Genomic DNA, 20006 nt, shown 5'->3' with positions numbered 1-20006 from the left:
CTCAAAATTTTCTTGCATCGAATAATCAAAAAAGACATTATACTACAACCTAATAATAAAAAGGGAATAAACCGTGATTTACTTTTAATACAACAAAGTAGGGAATTAAAGTCTAAACTTCACAACATAAAAAAGAAACAAGAAACTACGAGTTAAAACTGAAAAAAGAAAATAAACAAGCGAGGACTAAAAAAGGTAAACTAATTTTAAGATTTCTACGAAACAAATACAAAGAACATTATATAAACAAGTTTAACTTTTTATCTAAAAAACAAAAAGATGAAGTTCATTTTTTAAATATAAAAAAAAGAAAAAACAAACAAAAAATTAAAAACAAAAAAAGCTATCAAAGATATAAAAACCGTAAAAAGGTATATAGATCAGTTTTGGAAAAAAATATTTTAGAACAAGCTAAAACAACAATAATCAACAAATCTAATTATAATCTAAACAATAACCATAAAACTTTACTAATGCATGGTTTAAATTTTGCACCTACACCTAAATGGAATAACAATATCAAAGATAAAGAATGGCTTAGATTTATGAGACATATTAGATCTGTTGAATGGCAAAATGTTTTAAGTAAAGATAACCAAGAAATTGACTTAAACTATACTCACTTACCTGAAAAATTAAAAATGGAAAAATTTAATCGACCCATAAATGCTCTAATTGATGAAAAAATTAAAACTTATTGCAGTATAACTACAAATAAAATAAGAAACTTAGAAGTACAAGTTAAAGAACAATACATTAAAAGAAACAATTTAAATATTAAACTCAAAATAGCACTAACTGAATTAAATGAACAAGTAAGAAACAAAAATATAGTAATATGTAGATCAAATAAAGATGGTAAATTAGTAGTGCTGAACTTTAATGACTACAAAAAAATAATGGGTCGAGAGCTTGAAATGTTTAAAAAGTTAGACACACTAAATGAAAATAATATTAAAAAGCATTTTGAAAACATACGTGAAAAATTTAATGACTCGATTATAAATTTACATAAACTAAATTGCATAGATGATAAAATTTTAAAACATACAATCGGAATAAAACATAAAAATGGTATTTACTCAAAACTAAAAGGAACAATGGCCAAACACTTTCACTGTAACGAACCTGCATATGCTTATCCACTGTTTAAAACGCATAAATTAAATAACTCAGAAGTTTTGAATACAAACATTTTTGAAATACCAACTCGACTAGTACAATCTGCAGGTAACATAACCACTTCAAGAGTTACGAGCTTTTTAGAAATGTTATTTAAACCAATAAGTATTAATTTTTGTAAATATGATGTAAATGAATACTGTAAAGACAGCAAAAGTTATTTAGAAGATTTAGATTTATGGAAAAAAAGTCTACCGCAAAATTGTTTGAATAAACAAAAAATATTTTTAGTCGCTGCAGATGTACAAGGCTTATACCCTAACATAAGTCGAGAATTAGTTAAAATTAGTTTGTCAAATGCAATTGAAAAGTGCACAAACTATTCAAAACAAGTAAATAAAACTTTAGTCGATCTTACAATGTTTTGTTTAGAAAATGTAGTAGTGCAAAACGGAACATCATTCTATTCGCAAGTAAACGGAATTGTTACCGGAGATAACAATTCTGTTTCAATTGCAAATATCGCGCTACATCATATAATATTACAAGTTAAAAAAACTTTAAAAACATCAATACTTTTCAAGCGCTATATCGATGACATTATCTTTTTTACCCAAGCAAAAACAACCACAGATAATATCAAAGACAAACTTAAATTTGTGTTTCAAAAGTATGATTTAAAACTTATTTTTAGAGAAATTTCTCACCAAAGTAAAAACAAAGAGTTGGAGTTTTTAGATGTCAATCACATCATAGATGAAGAAGAAAAAGGTGGGTTTTATGTAAGAAACTACATAAAGCCTACCGCTATCAATAGGGTTTACATCAATGGAAGATCTTATCATCCTCGCTCAATTTACAAATCTATTGTATTTAGCGAATCTATAAGATTAAGAAGATTGTGTGAACGGGATTGTGACTATTTAGAAGCTTTGAAACTATTAAAAGATAAGTGCATAAAATCATACTTTTGCGAGGGTTTAGTTGTAGAGATGCTGGAAAAAACAGAAAAATGGAAAGATCGGTTCAGACCACCATCAAAAAGAACGAAGGAAAGTAACAAAAACATAAGCATTTGGACGACAATCTTTCCAAACTTGCTTAAATTAACAGAAAGAGAAAAACAACTGAATCAAAACGTGATGATAACATACAAACGACCGCAGACTATTGCAAATTTACTAACTAACTACAAGAAATTAGCTCATGAAGTTAATAATGAAGAAGGAATTTCATCCCCTTGTGGTAAATGTTTGCTTTGCAAAGATACAATGGTAAAGAAAACAAGCTTAGTAAAGTTAAAAAACAGAAAAACGATAAAATTGAAAAAAAACTTAAATTGCAAAAATTTTGGGATATATGCGGCGAAATGTAGTGAATGCGAAGAGTTCTATGTCGGCCAGACAATCACGTCCTTTTCGCAAAGATGGTGCTCTCACAGACACATCTGGAAGAGTACAACCACAGATGATGTTAGTGATAGAGCAGCACTTAAAATACATTACGCCAAAAAACACAAAACATCAAAAAAAGATTTAAAAGAAGCTTTTCAATTATCTTTGTAGACACCACTAAAAATTATTCAGACTTGGATTTTTTAGAAAGTAAATGGATCAATAAACTCGAAGCAACAATAAATATAAACAAAACTATATTACCACTTTACACATAATTGACTAGGTTACTATTATTTAACATGTTTTAATATTTATAAAGTTTTTTGATTATACATTTCTAAATAACTTAACAAGTTAAGGTTATACGCCTTACTACTTTTATAGACTTATTTATTATGATTATTTACTCTATTTATTTTTGATTTTTTAACTTCAACCAACAATAAGCTCGATTACTATTTTAATTACTATTTTTATTTTTTTATTTTGATTTTACATTCTAAAATATTATAAAACATTAAATCAAACACATCAAAGTTTAACAATTTAATTTCTTTTAGTTCTTTGTCTTTGATTTTATTTCATATTTATTTATTTATTTTATTTCAATTAGTTTTTGCGAGTTTAAACTAGAGATACTAATAAGATTTACTTTTGAAAAACTTTTGAAAGACAGACTTTTAAAACATAGTTTACCTTAAAACTTGATTTATAATTACGTAATAATATCCTTTTTTGAACTTTTATATGCAAGAAGATTTTGAGTTAATTAGTTCTAATTGTCTACTGAAGAAGATTTTGAAAGTACTTTAGACAATATAACGTTTACTAATAAATTTGTAGATTTTTTGTTAAATAAAAATAACTTTTTTATTTAAAACTAATAATAACAAAATGTTGATTATATTTGCAACAAACCAATATTTTTTGTCGATATTAATTGTTAAAGAAAACGTGATGATTTTTAAAAATATTAATACATTTTTTTTTTGTTATAACATTTGTTACCAAAACTCAAGGCTTATCTCAAAACTTCTTACAAAAAACTTTAGTTATAGTCAAAAACAATCATTCGCTTATATTTGAGTTTGATCGCATAATTAACAATGAAATGTTTTTGCTCGCTAACTAAACTAATATTAGGTAAGGTTAAAAAATTTTCTAAATTAATGTATAACTACATTCCCTACTAAAAATTATTGTTTTTTTATTTCTTTTATTTCATCAAAAGTCGTTTTTGTTTTTAAATTGTTTTATCCTAGTGCGATTAAAATTTAAGCTAATAATATTTTAAAATATTTAGTTTACTTCTAAGGCAAAGCTGAATTTTAAGCAACCTTTAATATTTTTTTTTTGAAAAAAAAAATGTTGATACATACTAAACTTAAACCAAAAATTTTTAATTAATATAAGTAAAATAATTTGACTCATAATTTATTACAGTTTTAATAAAAATGAATACTTCACCTCTAACTTAAATTAAACAAAAAACATTACTTAGAAGTGTAGTGAATCTTTTTCAAATAAAATAAAGTTTTTATAAAGATTTACCTAAAATAAGTAATTACTGTTGTCTTTTCTACTATTAGCATAAAGTTATTGTTACAACTTTTAAAGGTAAAGTCTCACTAAACAAGAAACAAAAATAAATGAAATAATGAAGCATAAAACGTTAAGAACAAATTGATGAGTATAATTAAGTTAATATTACTAAGTTAAAATTTGTTTAACAGCTTTTTTTAAATATAATATTTCTGTATTAAAACATAAAACTTACTGCCTAAAAGTTTTATTTTGAGTTTAAAAGTTTTTACGCAATTGCTTATTTTAATTCATGATTGTATTGACCTCAAAAATAACGAGTAAAAATGCGAGTAAATTCAAAATTTTGTTATTTTTGGTAAAATATTAAAAAAAAACGCATTTTAACAAAACATCGTTGTGACGTAATAAAATATTAAACGAGTAACGCTCGTTTACATCAAATGTATATAATAAAATTAGTTTAGACAGTTTTACCAAAAGTTTTAGAGTTTTTAAACCTAATTTGTAAACTGTTTTCAACACAGTTTTTAAAATTTTAGAAGTATATAAGTAGTTTAGCAGGTTTTTAACGTAAGTTAAGATTAAATATATAAAGAAAAATGAAATTTTGATTTAATTGGTTTTCTGCGATTCCTTTAGCAATTGTTTTGTAAACTATTTTTACCACAGCTTTTAAACTTTGATAGTTTTAAAACTAGTTTTGCTAGTAACATACATAAAATAAAACTGGCTTTAAGCAGATTTCCAACATAATTGTGAGCAATTTTTTTATCAAAAAAATTTATAAATTTGTATATTTTATAAGTTTATTTACCTACAAATGGTTGTTTTATCGAAGCTACATATTATTCATAAAAACCTGAAAAATTGAAAGTTAAAAACAGGAACATTCTTCAAATTTTTTTTTTAGGTTAATAAACTAATTTCTATTTAAAACGAATAACTAAATATAATTTTGTTGTAATAAATAGAATTTATATTCAAAACATTAAACTAAGTATTCTGTGTTAAAAAATATTTCTTTTATTTCAGTAGAAATTATGTTTATTTCTACATTTTAGCTAACTAATTTAAAAGAGAAAATTTTCATGATTAAAAAGCTTTTCAGATAAATTCAATATATAAACTAAATAGTCATGCAAACTTTTTATGTAAACTTTCCTGAGTGTTGTTAAATACAAACTAATAAGTTTTTAAATCTTAGTTCTAATTATAAAAAAGTAAATCTATGATGTAATAACTGAAAATATTTTTGATATATATATATATATATATGTGTGTGTATATTAAGTTAAATGGGAAATACTTAACTGGTCAAATTCTAAAATCAATACTAAGTTCGGCTGCAAACTTTTTAACTTAGAAAAAATAGAATTTCATTTATAAGATAAGGGCGTAACATTAAACAAAAAAAGCGAAAGACAATATATATGTATTCATTATCAAAAACACATTTTTAATAAAACTAAAACCAGTTAAATAATAAAACAAAATAAAAACTTAGCTGCAAACACGAGTATTTAAAAATAAGTTCTAAAATTCTAAAACTTCTTTCTAATAGCTTAAAAATGTTTTCTAAACAACCTTTCTAAACTTTCCAAAACGCATAAATTAACAATACAGCGTATTATTTCAAATTCAGCTAACTGTACAATAAACTGTATCATTACTACAACAAAATTACTATTAAAATTTTCAAAATCTAAATTTCTGTTTACTATTGTTATAAACTGTAGCTTACTGAGGAGTTCATGAAATTTTATAATTCATGTTTGAAACAGCTGTATAAACTATTATTTTTATATAGTTAGATAGTAGATATATTCATACTTAAAATGTAATGCTTTTACTTATTGTTAATATCCAAAAGATAACATTGAAGTATCGATAAATATAAAAAAAACATTTTTGTCATATGTTAAGGCTTTTTATAATATATGCTTTCATTTAGTTTCATTGTTTTAAACCAGCTAACAAAACGTAAGCTTTTATTTTTTTACTAAACTACTTGGTTTAAATATGATCTATGTCTACGTGAAACTTAAGTTATACTTCATTAAACTTAACAGTAAATAAAAAACACGCATTATAAGTTTAATAACGTTTGTTCCATTTTTATGAATCTTAAGTTTTTATTTTGCTTTGTATTCCTTAATCTGTTTACATTACAACTAACTTAAAAAAAAACTAGTTTATATGTTTACAATGTTTAGAGAAAGACTAACTTTAACTGCGAAAATCTATTTTCTGAATTAATAAGTTAGGCTGTAAATAAATTTATTTTAAAGCAGAAATAATTAGAAGAAAAACAAAGAAAGTGTTAAAGTTTTAATGAAACGTCTTATCCGTTCGTAACAGTTAAAAAGTTAAAACTTAAACAATTTAACTTAAGGTACTAACGGAAGTTTTGTAGTTGAAGCTTTCAATTACTAGTTTTCAAATAAAATAAAATTATTATTATATATTAATATTTATTATTGAGTTTCATCAAGGAAAATCTTACTAATTTATTGTAACATAATAACTATATGCAATTTTTTTTTTTATAAACTTATGTTATATTTATAAAGTTAAAAGTTATTTATAAAAATTTTGGCCAAAAATGTTTGTCTAAATTAGATATACTTATTCAAATGCTATTGTAAAGTCGTTCTTATATATAAATTTAAGATAAAATTTCAATTTGCTAGTAAAACAAGAAATAATATTTTGTCGCAAAAACTTGAAACGAATTTTAGTTAAAGTATCTTTGTGCGCTTTTTTGTCTTAATATAAATAGTGTAACTGTATTGGTTATAATTTTATACCTATTTTTTGATTGATCAATAATACATAAAAAGTATTTTAAAGTAGTTTTTAAGAAATTTGACTTGGAATTATTTCATAAAAAAAAAATCAATACTTTATAGTTTTTTTTTTTTAACTTCACTATACTATTATTTTTATTTGATATTTTTAACCTTTAAATTTAAAGCTACATGTGATTTTTAAAATTTTGATGATAAAAAAAGTAAGCTATAATTTAGGATTTTACTAAAACAGTTTTTGGTTACATCGTAGAATATGATTTGTATATAATAGATGCTTTTCTTAATATTAATAATTATGTAATTAAAGACGATGTGAATTCACTCCTCTTATTTAAACAACATTCCTTTTTTAATGCATACATAACAGCTGTAGATACTTTTAAGCATATTAAATATTTTCTTGTTGACATATTGGTATTAGGGCCAAATAAACTAAGCATTTGATTTTTTTGTTTAAAACACTAAAATAAATTTAAACTATTTAACTTAAAACAGAGATATTTTTTGTAAATAAACAATAGTTTAGCAATAAAACTAAATACGTATACCTAAAATATTTTGTACTAGACTCAAAATTATATGACTTTTTCTATTTATTATTTTATAATACAGAAAAAAAAATGTTTTTCCTTTAAAGAATTTGGAACATTTAAACATAAATAGTTATATAACGTCTTAGTTGTCTGAAACTGAAAATAGTAAATCAAAACGCAATTAAAAATGAGATTTCACTAGCAATAGAAAATATTGAAAAAAAAACGCATTTAAATTTAAATATTTTTGTGACATCATGAACTATTGAACCAGCAAGGTTAATTTACATCTAATGTATTTATTAAAATTGACACAATATTATATTGTTTACTTTTTCTTACTCATCAACTTTTATTTTAGTTTTGTAGACTTTTTTTAGTCTTAAATATACATAAAAATATTTCTATATCTTACTTTTAAATATTTTCGTTACAAATCTCTTTTTTATTGAAAACATGAATAGTCTGTACAGAAACAGACAATATTATTATTTACTTGAAACTTATGTTGAATAAGCTTTAAAGAAAACTGAAGTATTATAGAAAGTACAAAGCTTTAACTTTTTTATCTTTAACCTTTTTTATTTCATGTATAAAAACAATATTTTCTCAATTTTATAATAATAATAGTTGATTTTTTAACTTAGCTTATCAAATTCTTTAACATAAAATAATTTCTTATAGTTTTTCTAATCATTACAGAGTAAAATAGTATCATTTGAATGCTTACTTACTTTGAACTGTATTTTTAACTCATTCTTATTGTCAAAAAAATATTTCTTATTTCTATTGATATAGTTCAATAAAGTGTATATTAGTTATTTAAATTGGTAGAAAAAAAATTTAAATTTTCAAATGTTAATTGTAAATTCTATGAGCTCTTAATTTTTATTTAATTCTAAATTAATAATAGATTTTACAACAAAACTTGTCAAAAATGTAACAATTTTAAAAAGTGGAAAGTTGCGTAAAACGTATCTAAAATTATTTATAAAAGTAAGAAGATTTTGCAACATAAATTTGAACATACTACATTTAAAAGAAGAAAGAAAAATTATATTTAAACTGTTTTCCTATTGCATTCTTATAGCCGAAAAACTATTTATAATATATATTGATATAGTTCGATAAATTTATGATAGTTCGTATTGCTACTTCTGCATTTTTTTTGTTTGTAAGCACGTCTATGTTTTTTGAACGTTGTTAAAAAATCTGAAGGTAATATAGTTTATGTTGATAAAAAACTTTAATTACTTTTTAGGCCTTTTAAAATAAAAAACCTTTAAATTCTAAGCATGTCAAAAACTGCAGACTACATTATAAAATCTGCTCTAAGTGGTGTTTATTTTGTTTTAATTCTCATAAATAATTTTGTTTTAGTATATCCATTGGTAAAACTAAAATTTATACAATTTTACTTTACAATTTTATACATAAACTGAAAGCTATGTAATTTCTTGTTAACGTTTTCAAAACTTCTTTTAGTTATTTGAAGGTATCAATTATTATAAGATTACAGCTAATTTATATTTTAGCTTCCATTAATCATAAAATAGAAATACTTAAAATTAAAAAAGAAGAATATAATTTTGTTCAACAAATGTAACACTTTTTTAAGATAATAAGTTATAAGTAAACTGTCTAAGTGACGTTACAATTTATTTCAGCAGAGACGTTTGCTTTTTTTACGAACATATTATTAATTATAATTTAGTTCTATAAATTTGATTCATTATCCATGTATCTTTCATAACTTAAAGATCATTTATTGTTTGGTCTTAATAGAATATTTTAAATTTTGAAAATTATTGTAACTCATTCCAAGTTTAACTCGAAAACCGTTTCGTTTTTAAGAGAAAATTAAGAAATTATTGCAATTACAATTCTTGCCCGGGTAAATCTCATGTAACAAAAGTGAGAAAGATAATAAAAGAGAATGAGAGCTTTTTCTCTCTTTCTTTCTCTTATATGGCATATTATTAAAATTAGCTGATGCAACATTTTATGTTTTTTTCATAAGCTGATAAAACAGATAGAGTTGTTGGGGTTGCAGAAACTGTTTACAAGAAAGACACTTGAATATTGGTATTGAGTTGTTTTATAAAGTTTTAGTATATGTAATTATAATTGTGCTTGTTAGACTTCAAGATTTTTATTTAAAGTAAGTTTTGTTTCTCTATTACTGTGCATTTTCATAGCTTTCTGATTTTCAACAAGTGATTTTTTAAAAGAATTTTTACAGTGGTTTGATGTAAAGCGTTTTTCACACAAGTGACATACTTTTATAGTTCTTGAAGATTTCAAAACTTGGTTTTGATTTAATTTAAAGTATTTCTTTAAATATTATTGAGTTTTTTATAGTGTTCACAGTATTTTAGTAAACAAATTTAATATTTAATAGTTCTTGTAGTTTTTACAACTGGTTTTGTATTCATTTAAGTTGATTTAATAGAGATACCCACTAAATCGTTGTGCCTGGTTATTTATAGTAGTATTGATATCTAGTAATACTAATTCTAGGGTAAAGTAATAATTATGTCAAATCCCAACAGTAAAGTCACACTCCGATTAAGACCAAAGCGTAAACGTTCTAGGGTAAATGAACCTTTGGATGTTGAATCATCAACGCGCTTTGTTTTCATTTTAAATGGTAAGCATGGTATAGATTTAAAGTAAAATAATTTATATTGTAATTGGTTATGTTTTATTTTATTTCATATGTAGATTACTTTTTGCGTAAACACTTCAAATGACTCAACTTTATTTCAATAAATCTTTTAACAAATGTTTAGAAGAAATAAAAATATAAAATAAAAAATAATAAAATAAGAAGTTTGATAATTTATTGCAAATAACAAGTGTGCATTTTTTATTTGTAAAAGTGTGCACATAAAACATTTTGAAGATAGTTATGGTAACAAAACAAGAAAGAAATTGAAAGTATTTCAAATAAGTTTATCAAATTAGACTAAATTGCTTTAATCACTTACAAGTTTGTTTAAAACTAGAGTTAATGTAAAAAATATTTAGTGAAATATTTTGAGTTTCTTTCTTTTAATTGATTTAATTTTAGTATTGTGTGAAATTTTTAACAAATCGTTTTAGTTTAGTTACTAAGTCATTAGTTACTAATATGAACTTTAATAGTAAAAAATTGTTTTCTTTTAAAATTCAGTTTAATCGTAAAATTTCAACAAAACATTGTAATTTATGTAAAAGCATTAAATTGCATAAAGTCTAGCAAAATTTAAAAAAACATTGTATTTTATTTAAAAAATATTAACTCGCATTAAGTCTAATTTTACCGAAAAATTTTCACGCAACTTTTTAGTTTTAATGCTATTTTTTACTGAAGTCTGAAAATGTTTAGTAAATCATTACAAGTTTTGATTACATCTATTGAATTTTCTGTTTTTTTACTTTGCTCAAAATTGTTAACTTTTAGAAGTTTTCACAATTCTTTTTAGTTCAGTTACTTAATTATTAGCTGCTAATAATAATGTTCATCTGCTTTTAAAGTTTAGTTTTATCGCAAAATTTATATGAACATTGAGTTTTATGTAAAAATAAATTATTCGCTTAAAGTCTAGTTAAGGTTATGTTAAAGTTATGGTAATTAAATGTTTTACTACTAGTTTGAAAAAAAACAAAATAAAATTCTTCATAGAAATTTTTAGAAGTATTTATTTTTGTTTTTAAAATTATGCATCAAAAATTCAACACATATTGACTTATAAAGTTTAACACTAATAGTTTTTTTGAGAACAAAACAAATTAAGGTAGAAAAGTTAAAAAAGTATCTTCAAGTACAAGTATTGAAAGAATTAACAGAATTTTCAAAAACATACTTTTAGTCGAGTGAAAGTTTTGACAAGAAAAAGTTTACAATTTAACAATCCTCGTGACAAAGTTTAAAATTACTTTGATCTATTGGTTTTATTCTTAAAGTTTGATAAAAACAAAATCTCGGTAAAAAAAAAATAAACTAAAAAAAAAGTTTAAAGATTTGCAATAAAAATTTTTAAATAAGCAAGAAAAAATTTAAAAGAAAAAAATTGCGATATAAATATTCTCGTGACGTTATTAAATTACCAACAAACGCTTGCGTTCAAGTGACGTATAAAGTGAAAACGATAATCAGTTGTTTGTCTGAGCAGAGAAGTACAATGTTGTCATTTTGTAGACTGTTATCACCACAGTCTTAAATCTAAACTATTTGTATTTATTGTGAGATAAAACTTAAACTTTCTTTATTTGAAATATTTCAGTACCATATAAAAGTATGGAATTATACTAGTAGTTAAAATATTTTTAATTTACATTTAGTTACATTCAAAAAACGGATGCTGAAAACTTAAAAGATAAAATATTATTAAAAAAAATTGCATAAAGAATTTCTTTAGTCAATAAGTTGTTTTAAGTGTGTTTTACTACCACTAAAACCTATTTACTAAACGTTAAAGCTTTAATTTTAAAACAATATGTGCTTAAATAAATTGAGGGTTGATATACAAATGAATGTTTAATTAATTTAATCGAATGAAGTAGTTTTTTGATTTATTTGCAACTAATAAATTATATAAATACGTATAAAACACCAAAAATTTAAGCTGATATAGATTTTTAAACTACTCACAAATTATTTTAACTTTTAGTGTGAAAGCTAAGATCTAAAATGTGTACAAGGATAAATACAAAATATTAGTATACAGTATAAACAAAAATTGAGTAACTAAACTAATTTATTACCTAACTTTAAAAGTATTCATGCTTTATTTATATTATGGATAGAAACAATACTTTTCCGTCAGTTTAACAAATCCGTTTAAAAAAATGAAATAAGTTTATGCAAATACATATATTAAGTTATTTGTGTAAAACTGAAAATAATAGTTCAAAATCCAAACAAAATCAAAATTTATTCGCCGAGAAAACTGTTGCAAAGTTAATATTAAAAATTTGCTTCTCATTTTTTATGTAAAAAGATAAAGCACTGTTAAAAATGTTTAACAATTTAAACTAAAATAAGCGTATTTACGGTAATGTTAATATTATGTGTTTCTTGAATAAATTTACAAAAAAAAAATTAAAAAAAAAGTAAACAAGACATTTTGTTCACTCATTAGAATATTCAAAAACATCGCATTTAAATTGAAGCAACTTAATGACGTAATGAACTTTTAAACTAACAATGTTAATAAACACCTGATTTATATAATAAAAATATTATAATTCATTATTTTTTGTTATGATGCTGTCTGTTTCATTCAAAATTTTGTAGACTATTTACAGTCTCAAACGTATGTGTGTTTAAGACTGTAAATAGTCTATATAAATAAAGTTTATTTCAAGATGCAAAAACGTGCAAGATTCAAGTTTCGTTCGTATGCACTCCTCAACTGCAAAGTTCAAAATGAAGCACAAAACAAAACATACAAATGAAAGTTTAAAATTTGAGCATAAATAGATTATGACGTAATTCTGAAACTGTCATAATCATGCAAAAAAGCTTATGCATAATTTATTACTAAAACTTACTAAAATTTTAAATAAAAAGCCCTTAAGGTGGGCTCTGTGTTTAAAAATTTAGCTTATTAAGTTACTCAAATTATATCTATACATAAATATACAAGTTCTATATAAAATATTTAATATATATATAATATATATACAAATATATATATACATATAAAAAAAGGTTGTTATTTAAACTTAAACAACTTCTACTGAGCCAAACTTGAAGGGCTTTTAAATAATTTATTAGAAAAATAGGATTTCAAAAAAACTGGTTCACGTGTTTCATAAGACTAGACGCCTTAATCTTCAGCCAGCTAAGTTTAAAATAAAAGCATTTTGCTAAACATAGAAGCAAATGTTATACAAAAAACAAAAAGCAATGTGACGTAATATTGTGCATTACAAGAATTCAGTACAAAAATCGATCTGATATATAACTTTCAAACAACTAGAAATTAACAAAAAAAAAAACAGTTAATTGACTATAAAATACTTCTAAATTTATTGTTATTTAAGAGGAGCTTTTACATATGTCGACAAGACGATATGAATTCACTCCTCTTATTAAAACAACCTTCTCTTTTTAACACACACATAACGGCTGTTGATTCTTTTAAGCACAGCCTAAAACCAGGGTTACTATTATCTGCTATTGGCTGCGCTCTTTTTATCACCTCCCAAGTTAATTTAAAATCAATTTTTTTTTGCCTTTTAGGCCGCAAACATACTTTGAAAGCTCAGTTTCATTTTCGTATACACCAATTTTTAAAAGATTTTTTTTATGGTTAGCATACCAAAATCTTAAATATGAATGACTACCTGGATGTGAAGCTCAACTTCTATGATTTCTCCTATATGCCTTATTAAAAGAAAAACGCTAAAATTATGTATATAAATAAATGTTCTAGCCACCCAAAAAATATTATAAACCAAATACCAAATATTATTAATCAACATTTAAATAAAAGATCAAGCAACAAAAAAAAACTTTTTAAAGACAAAGCAAGATTACGAGCTAATAATGAAAAAAAATTGTTTCAAAGATAAACTTAATTTTGAAAAAACGGAGCAACAATCAAAATGACCGATAAGAACAAAAGAAAACGAAATATAATTTGGTATAATCCCCCATTCTGTACTTAAGTCAAAACAAATATCGTCAGAGAATTTATAAATCTAATAAAAAAACATTTAAACAAAAATTACCCATTATCTTAGATGTTTAACAAACATAATATGCAAATCAGTTATTTATGTACGGCGAGTTTGGAGAGATTAATTAAGTCCCTCAACCAAAGGATTTTAAGCAGAAGTAATTTAATCAAAACCAGTTGTAATTGCGCTGATGGCTGTAAATATGATTTTAAGGGGGTAATTGCCGTTCAGAGAACATTATTTACAAGGCAACACATAACTCTGACCTTGAGAAGAAGTTCTACATCGGCTTATGCTCCACTCAATTCAGATTTCGGTATGCTAACCATAAAAAATCTTTTAAAGGTGGTGTATACGAAAATGAAACTGAGCTTTCAAAGTATGTTTGCGGCATAAAAAGCAAAAACATTGATTTTAAATTAACTTGGGAGGTGATAAGAGCGCAGCCATTAGCAGATGGTAATAATCCTGTTTGTAGGCTGTGCTTAAAAGAATCAACAGCCGTTATGTATGCGTTAAAAAAGGAAGGTTGTTTAAATAAGAGGAGAGAATTAATATCATCTTGTCGACATATGAAAAAGCTCCTCTTAAAATAAAATAGATTTTAAAGTATTTTATAGTCACTTAACTGTTGTTTTTGTTAATTTCTAGTTGTTTGAAAGTTAGATGGTAGATCAATTTTTGTACTGAATTCTTGTAATGCACAATATTACGTCAAACTGTTTTTTGTTTTTTTGTATAACTTTTGCTTCTATGTTTGGCAAAGTTCTTTTATTTTAAATATGTATATTCTTTTAAGCACAGCCTACAAACAGGATTATTACCATCTGCTAATGGCTGCGCTCTTATCACCTCCCAAGTTAATTTAAAATCAATGTTTTTGCTTTTTATGCCGCAAACATACTTTGAAAGCTCAGTTTCATTTTCGTATACACCACCTTTAAAAGATTTTTTATGGTTAGCATACCGAAATCTGAATTGAGTGGAGCATAAGCCGATGTAGAACTTCTTCTCAAGGTCAGAGTTATGTGTTGCCTTGTAATTAATGTTCTCTGAACGGCAATTACCCCCTTAAAATCATATTTACAGCCACCAGCGCAACTACACTGGTTTTTGATTAAATTACTTCTGCTTAAAATTCTTTGATTGAGGGACTTAATTAATCTCTCCAAATTCGCCGTACATGAATAACTGATTCGCATATTATGTTTGTTAAACATCTTAGATAATGGGTTATTTTTGTTGAAATGTTTTTTTATTAGATTTATAAATTCTCTGACGATATTTGTTTTGACTGAAGTACAGAATGGGGGATTATACCAAATTATATTTCGTTTTATTTTATTTTTATTGGTCATTTTGATTTTTTGCTCCGTTGTTTTAAAATTAAGTTTATCTTTGTAGCATAATCTTTTCATTATTAATTCGTAATTTTGCTTTGTCTTTGAAAAGTTTTCTTCGTTGGTTGATCTTTTATTTAAACGTTGATTAATAATATTTGGTATTTGGTTTATAATATTTTTTGGGTGGCTAGAACATTTATTTATATAGATAACTTTTGTGTTTTTTCTCTTTATAAGGCTTATAATAGAGATCATACAAATTGAGCTTCACACCTAGGTAGTCAGTCGTCAACATTGGTGATTCAATAGTGACTCGTAACCCCATAGACTTGAAGAAGGCGTGCACGTGGCGTGAATTATTTTTAAATTAAAATAACTAATTTTTTTGATTTTTTTAGGTATTAATAAAGTAAAACCATATCCAACAATTAGTTAATAAACTTTTTTTAATTTTTATGTTATTTAAAAAAATTATAGCCATGTTAACTTATCTATATAAAAAACTACATATGAAGTACAAAAAGTAACTAAAAATGGTAAATTTAAGCAGTTACTTTATTTATTATGACTGATACATTTCTTTGAATAGTTTAATGTTAAAAAGTTTCCCTTTAGTAATATAAGTACTTAAGCAAAAAAAATTTAAGATTTTTACCAAAAGTTACCAAAATTTTAAAAACTGAAAAAAAGCAAGACAATATTTGAATTCTTTGTTATAATTTTTTATCTTTCATGATTTACTTAAATTATTTTATATTTTTTAACTAATATTAATTTTATTTAAACAAAGGTAACGTTGATACACCCAAATTGGATTTTCAGGTCTTCGAAAAAAAAGACGATGGATAACTTATTAAGTATACAGTGCAAAACAATTAATATACCAAATTTCTTAAAGTTAAAAAATCAATACTTTTATTTAACCTTATTGTTAAAATGATAGAAAATAATAAATTAACAAAAATAAAACCTAAAAATAACGATCTTTATACTTACAAGTATTAATATGTTTTATACAGTTTTAGATATAGGTTTAAACAACACAAATAAAAAACTGCATGCGATTCGATAACCGAAAGGTTTTTTCGTACTTGGTCGTTAGACCAAGAATTTTAAGTTATGTCTTTTTTTGTCGTTCAATATACTATATTAACAACAATAGATTTTAAAGTTTTAAACATAACAGAAATCAATCCGTTAACACTGGATTATGAATACGACAGTTTAATATTGTTTCATGGTACAACGAAAATACAAAAGCACATTTCGAAAATCAAATAAATCTTTCAAAACCTCTAGAAAAAAAAAAGAACATTTTAGAAAGGTTAAAATAACTTTGAAAAAGAAGTGAATATAAATATAAAGGGAGGTTTCAATAAATCTAAAATAACTGGATAGAATTATAAAGGAAGTTTTCAAAACCTCTAAAATAGAAGTGAATTAAGTATTAAAAGAAGGTTTTAGTTATTCTGAAAAAGAAGTGGTTAGAATTATAAAGAAAAATTTCAATAACTCTGAAGTAGAATAAGACATAATGTTAAAAGAAGGTTTCAATAATTCTGAAAAAGAAGTGGTTAGAATTATAAAGGAAGGCTTTACAAACTCTGAAAAAGAAGAAGATAGAATGTTAAAAGAAGGTTTCAAAACCTATGAAAAAAAAGATGGTTCTGTTTAGCCGTTATGGCGTGTGTATGACCGGTTAATCTTATGTGGCTAGAAGTTACAGTCTTAAAAACGATAAACATAGTTACAATGAAAATAAGCTTGAAGGTCAGTCGGATTTGCATACTTATTGAATAAAATTTTTTTAAAGCCTTTTATAGTTTTTTTTATTTATAACTTTTTATCTAACCCATTCTACCAAAACTCATTAAGAATTAATAAAAGATAAAGTTTTAATATTTTAAGCTACAAATAACAAAAAAAAATTGCTGACGCAGAAATATGCAAATCAGACTGACTTCCAAGTACATCAGCCGTAATTTCTAGTCTTACGGTGGACACCGTCACAACGTTAATGTGTTTTTTACAATTAAGATTTGGGTCCGAAAAGCTGCAAACAAAGCAACGAAAGTTCGTGTTCAATGTATGGGTTGAACCATAATATCTATATACTAAACCCGCTCATCCATTTGTAAAGCATGTTTGCGATGAAAAGCTAGATAGAGCTAAAAAAGAAAATATGCTCTCGGAAGAATATACGTACTAAATAATTTCAACAAAAGTTTTTGCAATCATTACTATAGTTAGTTGGATGATCTTATAGCAGATGAAACTATTATTACACCTAGATATCTGAATAATAGAACTATTAAGTAAAAAAAAAAACAAAATTTGAGTTTGTCTTTACTTGTCAAATATTAAAAATATTTTATGAACTATTGTACTATAAAACAATTTTTTAGAACTACAGTAACCTCTCGGATCTTTACGCACTCGTGACGTTACGCACTCGTGACGTTACGCACTCTCGTTTAGTTACGCATTTCAGAATTCTATAAAATTCAGAAAATAAAAACTTTCATTTTTTTTTAATATTGCACAAATTAGGTTTAATTTATATTTTTGAATTAAAATATGTTTTTGAATGCTCATACACCTCTCTATATCTTTAGACTTTGTAAACTTATGTTCCTTGACTAATTGATAAACATTTAGTTATACCTCAGTATATCAGAAATTTTGTTAACAATAAGAGATTAAATCAAAATTCTGAAATAAACATGACTGTGTTTAATAATAAAATTATAATAAAATAATGAGAGTTTAAAACACAAAGAAATAATACAGCCGTCTTGCCCTATATATTAACAAACACAATTTTATAACTGTAAAGAAATGCTTAATTATAAATTGAATTTGCTAAGTAGAAAAGAATATAAATGTCCACATATAAATAAAGATAAAGATAATTTCTACTTATTATTGAATTAGTAAAACTATTTCTACTCGTATTATTATTTTATAGAAATTTAAATCCTTTTTTTAATATATGTATAGTTTTATCTGTTGTTTTCATATTTATAAATTAAGTAATTAATTAGTTAAAAGTGGGAAAGTACCCAGTCTGCTTTTAACAGGAAGCAATATTAAAAAACAGCCATTATAGCGAGTATATTTGGTATCTCTCGTTTCTTTACGATCTCTCATATCTTTACGCACTTTTTCTGTGGACACAATGCGCGTAAATTAGCGAGAGGTTACTGTACACTAACTTACCTGTATTAAAATCTAATCGTTTATGCTTAAGTAATTTTTTACAAAGCAATCTAAATATGCATTTCAAAACTTTTTCTTATACTGCATGTTTAAATGCTATTTTTCTTCAAACTTAGTTTTTGATCGAAGCGTCCTTTTTTATATCATAAAAGTAAGTTTTTTATCAATTTTCTTTTGTGTCGCAAAGACTTGCTATTAAACGCTATGCAACTAAACACTGGCGTTAAAATATATTAAATCTTTTTTTATATTTTTTGAACCGATAAGTTGCATTTTGAAACAAATAACCTATATTTAGCTTTTAAAACTAAAATATTTTTCATTTGACAGCGATCTATTACTTTTTGTTTTAAGTTTTTACATGCATTCACGGCAAAATTGAAACTATAGAACTATTTTAATCGATACAGACAAAAAAGAATAAGATAGATTAAGATTAAGAAATAGATATATCAAGATAGTTTTCATTTCTTAAACCATTAATTTGGTGTGTGGTATGTAGTTTTTTGGTAGTTTAATCTGTAAGCTACACCTTCCTCTTATAGATCTGAAATTTCGATCATTCGGACGGTCTATGGTCAATGTGCTCGGGGCTTTAGATTTTGAATTTATTGGATACTCAGTTGATTCCTAAGCTAGATTTGTGAATTGTTGCTACAACATGTTTAAAGTGATTTTTGACTAAATTTTTGACTTTGAAAATATGACGAATGGCGAATCGTTGTTTCAATCTTCTACAAGATGAAGAATTCTGTCTAGTTGAAAATAAATGCTGTTTTGAAAAGTCGTGTTTGATGAAAAGTGGTCTTCAAGATGGTTCCTAGAGTTTCAAGCTAGGTTCTGAAGAATTTTGACAGGATATGCTTGTTTAAGGGATTTGATGCTTTGGAATGTACAATTGGAGATTGGTGACTTTGGAGTTGTTAAATATTTTGGTTGTGAAAGTTTTAGTTTATTCAGTTTTTGCCTTGTATAAGTTTTATATTTATGTTTCTTTAATTACTTTTTTTTTCTTTTTATGTTAGTGTCTTTCAGTTTAAGTGGCTTAGGTTTTAATGCCTAGGTCCATCGTTTGACAATAAACTTTAATAATAATAAAAGTCTAAAAAATAAACTTCTAAAACAAAATTTTTAAGAGTAGATAGTAGGGCAAAAGCGTAAGGTTAACATTTTGCTGAAACAACAAAATATATCTTCTGAAAAATTTTCGAGCCGGATCCGAACAGTTTATAAAGTTATAAAGTTTTATTATATTTTTGTTTTTGCTTATCGCTCATAAAATGGAACTGTTTTGGTCGATAGATCAAAATCACTGCAAAAGTCCTTTTCTAACCCAACATGTTTCAAAATAAAAACTCACATTCC

The 20006-nt window shown here is 24.5% G+C and overlaps 1 protein-coding gene across 1 annotated transcript; it reads left to right on the top strand.

The window, feature by feature from the left end:
• Positions 1 to 473: 473 nt before the first annotated feature.
• Positions 474 to 15777, top strand: LOC145832108 (uncharacterized). Its single transcript, XM_082939465.1, has 3 exons — positions 474 to 2367; positions 2498 to 2594; positions 15750 to 15777. Exons 1-3 carry the CDS (start codon positions 474 to 476, stop codon positions 15775 to 15777), a joined length of 2019 nt encoding a protein of 672 aa, XP_082795591.1.
• Positions 15778 to 20006: the final 4229 nt, after the last annotated feature.

Source organism: Thalia democratica, chromosome 3, assembly GCF_965202585.1.
Source record: "Thalia democratica chromosome 3, ktThaDemo2.hap1.1, whole genome shotgun sequence".
NCBI lineage: Eukaryota > Metazoa > Chordata > Thaliacea > Salpida > Salpidae > Thalia > Thalia democratica.
Note: the sequence above shows the minus strand (reverse complement) of the source record. Positions and strands in the feature narration are given on the sequence as shown.